The sequence below is a fragment of the Blennius ocellaris genome, assembly GCF_963422515.1.
Source record: "Blennius ocellaris genome assembly, contig: SCAFFOLD_84, whole genome shotgun sequence".
In the NCBI taxonomy this organism is placed as follows: Eukaryota; Metazoa; Chordata; class Actinopteri; order Blenniiformes; family Blenniidae; genus Blennius; species Blennius ocellaris.
Window position 1 is genome coordinate 161,880 of NW_027661965.1, and position 5,550 is coordinate 167,429.

General features: G+C 50.1%; 1 protein-coding gene across 1 annotated transcript in view; it reads right to left on the reverse strand.

Moving 5' to 3' along the window:
- Nucleotides 1-970: 970 nt before the first annotated feature.
- ttc28 (tetratricopeptide repeat domain 28) overlaps nucleotides 971-5,550 on the reverse strand; it is a gene marked incomplete at its 5' end in the record, with an annotated part of 34,341 nt that continues 29,761 nt past the window's right edge. Inside the window, 1 exon segment of the mRNA XM_080521960.1 lies at nucleotides 971-2,824. Within this exon segment, the coding sequence (XP_080378086.1) occupies nucleotides 1,816-2,824 (1,009 nt within the window).

Genomic DNA, 5,550 nt, shown 5'->3' on the forward strand with positions numbered 1-5,550 from the left:
GCCGCGGCTGCGCACTGACGACCAGCTCCGCCGGTACTTATCAACACGGCGGGCCCGCCCACCGTCCCGCCGCTGATTGGCTGAGAGCGCCTCCCCACTGTCACGTGCTCCCCTCACCGTATCCACTATAATGGTTTTAATCATTAAACTTATATATTTGATCAGTTGCAGTGTACTTCCTATGGATTTTATTCACTTCATAAACAATACATGTATTTTTTCATATATTTTCACTGCATGTGCACTTTATGTTTATTTCACCGTCAATAAAAGGTATATGTGCATTATATTTAATGTATTAACACGTTACTGAAAACATACCTCCTCTGTAAGGTCTGTCTGTTTTTAATATTGAAATATTATATATATATATATATAACATGTTTTTGTTTGTAATTTAGTTAATATATTCACAATATTAACTGTATGTATGTTTTTAGCAACTTCTATATATAACCTATCTGCCTATCTATAACCATATAATATATGTATTTCTAAAATATATTTACTGGAAAACCTGTTTTAAATATATGTGATATTAAAGATGGAGTTTCATTCACATTATTTTTCATAATTTTATTAAACTATGCAGATTTTCTTCATTGTATGACACATTATTGTGTTTATTTTGAATCATCCCTGTAATGTGTAATATATTACAGCATAAACAGTGTTATTCATGTGTTTTCTGCTTGTTTTTACTCAAGATGGAAATTGTTGGAGTATTAAGTGTGTCTGTGTGGTATTTTAAAAGTTTGTTGTGTTGTTCATCAGCCACTGACTTGTTTAGAAGTTTTCTGCACCATCAGAGAGAAACATACGCATTTCACAAAGCTCCAAAGTAACTTTACTCATTGAATCAATGTGTAGTTGAGTAAAAACTAAAGTATAAACTATTTGTTGCTTCAGTTAGTTTAATACAAGGAAAAGGCACATGTCAGTCAGTTTTATGTCCACTGAGGATAAAGGTTTTTTTTATTTGTCAAAGGTTTGATGTTTTGGCGTCTGGCACCTTCAGTTTATAAAGTTATCAAAAGAGTCGTGGAGTCGTGCTCACGGTCACACAGGAAACCTGCAAACTCTTCCTGAAATGAACGACAACAAGGACGATTGGCCGGTTTCTTCTTGGCGTGAAGCCAGACGGAGTCTGTCCCTGCAGAACTGCACAAGAAGGTCCACGTCCACAACGTCCACAGCTCTCAGTGAGCCCTACCGTCTCAGTGTCAAACTGTATTTCTTTTTTTCTATGCCTTCACCCCCCCCCCCCCCCCCCCCCCCCCCCCACACACACACACCCTACCCTCCAGATCAGGGGTGTCATACCCTGAGTCAGCCAGACCGGTAAAATAATGCCATAATCACCTTTAAATTGAAACATAAGAGTTGTTCTTTGTGGCGCCGCAGAGTCAACGAGGTAAGAACGTCTGTATTTATCAACAAAACCCAACAATTAGTCCAGAAATCGACTCCAATCCAATCTTTGAGGCTAATGCTAGTCTGCTAGCCATGATAGCAGCACCCCCCGTATCTCGGCTGGGGCCTCCGTCTCTTCCTGTCCTGAGCTCCTTCACAGATTGAGCCCTGGGCGGCTGCCCACATCGCCCTGACCCACGTCCTCCACTGTCCCTACCCCCTTGTCCCGACTCCACACGGTCCTGACCGCCTCCACTTCCTGTTCTTAATGGTAACGGAGGATAACGGAGGATAACGGAGGATAACGGAGGATAAGGACTGTCCGTGGCGGCGGGACGCCTCGTCCCTGGACCGTAGCACTTTGGTCAAAAACGTCCAGGAACGGAGACTCAAACCAAAGGCTCAACATTTAGAAGAAGGGAAGAAGCGTCCGGGGGAGACGAACGTGAAGCCGTTCCCGGACGGAAGTCTGGCGCCCCCTTTGGAGGTTTTGGGAAGACCAGCAGGGGGAGGCGGTTTGGCCTCCAGGTGGTTTTGGTCCCTGGGGTCTTCCAGGGTTCTCCTGGCGGACTGGTGTCTGGGCGAGAGGTCCAACAGACCCAGAATGTCCTTCTGGACCGTGCTCATCTTCTTGTTCCCTCCTCGCAGGAACCCGGCGGGGCAGGGCCCCTCCGGCTTCTGGCCCACGTTGGCCAGAAGGTCTTCAGGCTGTGGACTGTCCGGACCCTGGAGTCCTGCTCGGCCCCGTCGGGCTGGATCGGGCTGCAGGAGGCCGACGCCGACCCGGCAGAGGAGCAGCTCAGGGCGGGGGAGGGGGAGCGGCCAGCGGGTGAAGCAGAGGGGGGGGTGTGGGGGGTGTGAGGCGAGCCGGGGCGTTTCAGTTGGACCTGCGAGGGTCCCTCCGGGGACACGGGGGTCTGAGGGACATCCCGGTCCTGGTTGATCTTCTGCAGAGACGAGCAGCGGGACGGTGGCCTGGGGCGGGGCGGCGGCGGCGGCAGCGTGAAGACGGAGGGCGAGACGGGGGGAGAGGTGAGTCGGGAGGGAGAGAGGGGAGGACCGGGCCTTCAGACTCGCCCTACTGGGGGGTCTGCTGAAGGCGCTGGTCTCGGACGGCTGGAACCCTCGAGCCCCGCCTGCAGGAGTCAGCGTCGGGGTGGTGGGGGTGGACAGGGACCCGGCGGGGCCCTTCGGAGTCTTCCCCCTGGCCGTGGCGTTCTGGAGGCCCTCCACGGCTCGCATGTGGGTCTGGGTCTCCTCCAGGATCTTGCGGGCCAGCTCCTGGGGGTCCAGCTGGCCGGCCGGCCCCACCCTCTCCTCCTGGGACTTCACCGTGCTGTCCGTCTCCGTGCTGGACTGGTCCGACTCCGAGCTGCTGGCCTTTGTCGTCCCGGGCCGGCGAGGAGACGAGCTGGAAGGACGAGACACGAGAAGAAGGACGAGACAGGAGAAGAAGGACGAGACACGAGAAGAAGGACGAGACAGGAGAAGAAGGACGAGACACGAGAAGAAGGACGAGACAGGAGAAGGACGAGACAGGAGAAGAAGGACGAGACACGAGAAGGACGAGACAGGAGAAGAAGGACGAGACAGGAGAAGAAGGACGAGACATGAGAAGGACGAGACAGGAGAAGAAGGACGAGACAGGAGAAGAAGGACGAGACAAGAGAAGAAGGACGAGACACGAGAAGAGGGACGAGACAGGAGAAGAAGGACGAGACAAGAGAAGAAGGACGAGACACGAGAAGAGGGACGAGACAGGAGAAGAAGGACGAGACAGGAGAAGAAGGACGAGACATGAGAAGGACGAGACAGGAGAAGAAGGACGAGACATGAGAAGGACGAGACAGGAGAAGAAGGACAAGACACGAGAAGAAGGACGAAGGACGAGACACGAGAAGGACGAGACAGGAGAAGAAGGACGAGACAGGAGAAGAAGGACGAGACATGAGAAGGACGAGACAGGAGAAGAAGGACGAGACATGAGAAGGACGAGACAGGAGAAGAAGGACGAGACAGGAGAAGAAGGACGAGACAAGAGAAGAAGGACGAGACACGAGAAGAGGGACGAGACAGGAGAAGAAGGACGAGACACGAGAAGAAGGACGAGACAGGAGAAGAGGGACGAGACAGGAGAAGAAGGACGAGACACGAGAAGGACGAGACAGGAGAAGAAGGACGAGACACGAGAAGAAGGACGAGACAGGAGAAGAAGGACGAGACAGGAGAAGAAGGACGAGACATGAGAAGGACGAGACAGGAGAAGAAGGACGAGACAGGAGAAGAAGGACGAGACAAGAGAAGAAGGACGAGACACGAGAAGAGGGACGAGACAGGAGAAGAAGGACGAGACAAGAGAAGAAGGACGAGACACGAGAAGAGGGACGAGACAGGAGAAGAAGGACGAGACAGGAGAAGAAGGACGAGACATGAGAAGGACGAGACAGGAGAAGAAGGACGAGACATGAGAAGGACGAGACAGGAGAAGAAGGACAAGACACGAGAAGAAGGACGAGACACGAGAAGGACGAGACAGGAGAAGAAGGACGAGACAGGAGAAGAAGGACGAGACATGAGAAGGACGAGACAGGAGAAGAAGGACGAGACATGAGAAGGACGAGACAGGAGAAGAAGGACGAGACAGGAGAAGAAGGACGAGACAAGAGAAGAAGGACGAGACACGAGAAGAGGGACGAGACAGGAGAAGAAGGACGAGACACGAGAAGAAGGACGAGACAGGAGAAGAGGGACGAGACAGGAGAAGAAGGACGAGACACGAGAAGGACGAGACAGGAGAAGAAGGACGAGACAGGAGAAGAAGGACAAGACACGAGAAGAGGGACGAGACAGGAGAAGAAGGACGAGACACGAGAAGAAGGACGAGACAGGAGAAGAAGGACGAGACAGGAGAAGAAGGAGGAGACAGGAGAAGAAGGACGAGACACGAGAAGAGGGACGAGACAGGAGAAGAAGGACGAGACACGAGAAGAAGGACGAGACAGGAGAAGAAGGAGGAGACAGGAGAAGAAGGACGAGACAGGAGAAGAAGGACGAGACAGGAGAAGAAGGACGAGACACGAGAAGAAGGAGGAGACAGGAGAAGAAGGACGAGACAGGAGAAGAAGGACGAGACAGGAGAAGAAGGGACGAGACACGAGAAGGACGAGACAGGAGAAGAAGGACGAGACAGGAGAAGAAGGACAAGACACGAGAAGAGGGACGAGACAGGAGAAGAAGGACGAGACAGGAGAAGAAGGACGAGACAGGAGAAGAAGGACGAGACAGGAGAAGAAGGAGGAGACAGGAGAAGAAGGACGAGACAGGAGAAGAAGGACGAGACAGGAGAAGAAGGACGAGACATGAGAAGAAGTTCCCCCTCTAGTGGTCAGTTCAGGTCACGTTGCTAACAAAAACAATTTCTTTATGTAACAAACGGAAAAAAGGTCCTGATCAGTAACGACTTCTGTCATACTCTAATGTAGAGTAACTATTGTAGAGTAACTATTGTGGAGTAACTATTGTGGAGTAACTATTGTAGAGTAACTATTGTGGAGTAACTATTGTAGAGTAACTATTGTGGAGTAACTATTGTAGAGTAACTATTGTAGAGTAACTATTGTAGAGTAACTATTGTGGAGTAACTATTGTAGAGTAACTATTGTAGAGTAACTATTGTGGAGTAACTATTGTAGAGTAACTATTGTAGAGTAACTATTGTAGCATTGCTACAGTAGTGTTACTATTGTAGCGTTACCATTGCAGCCTTACTATAGTAGCCTTACTATTGCAGCCTTTACTATTGCAGCCTTACTATAGTAGCCTTACTATTGCAGCCTTACTATTGCAGCCTTACTATAGTAGCCTTACTATTGCAGCCTTACTATTGCAGTCTTCTATTGCAGCCTTACTATTGCAGCCTTACTATTGCAGCCTTACTATTGCAGCCTTACTATTGCAGTCTTCCTATTGCAGCCTTACTATTGCAGCCTTACTATTGCAGCCTTACTATTGCAGCCTTACTATTGCAGTCTTCCTATTGCAGTCTTACTATTGATGCAGCCTTACTATTGCAGCCTTACTATTGCAGCCTTACTATTGCAGCCTTACTATTGCAGCCTTACTATTGCAGCCTTACTA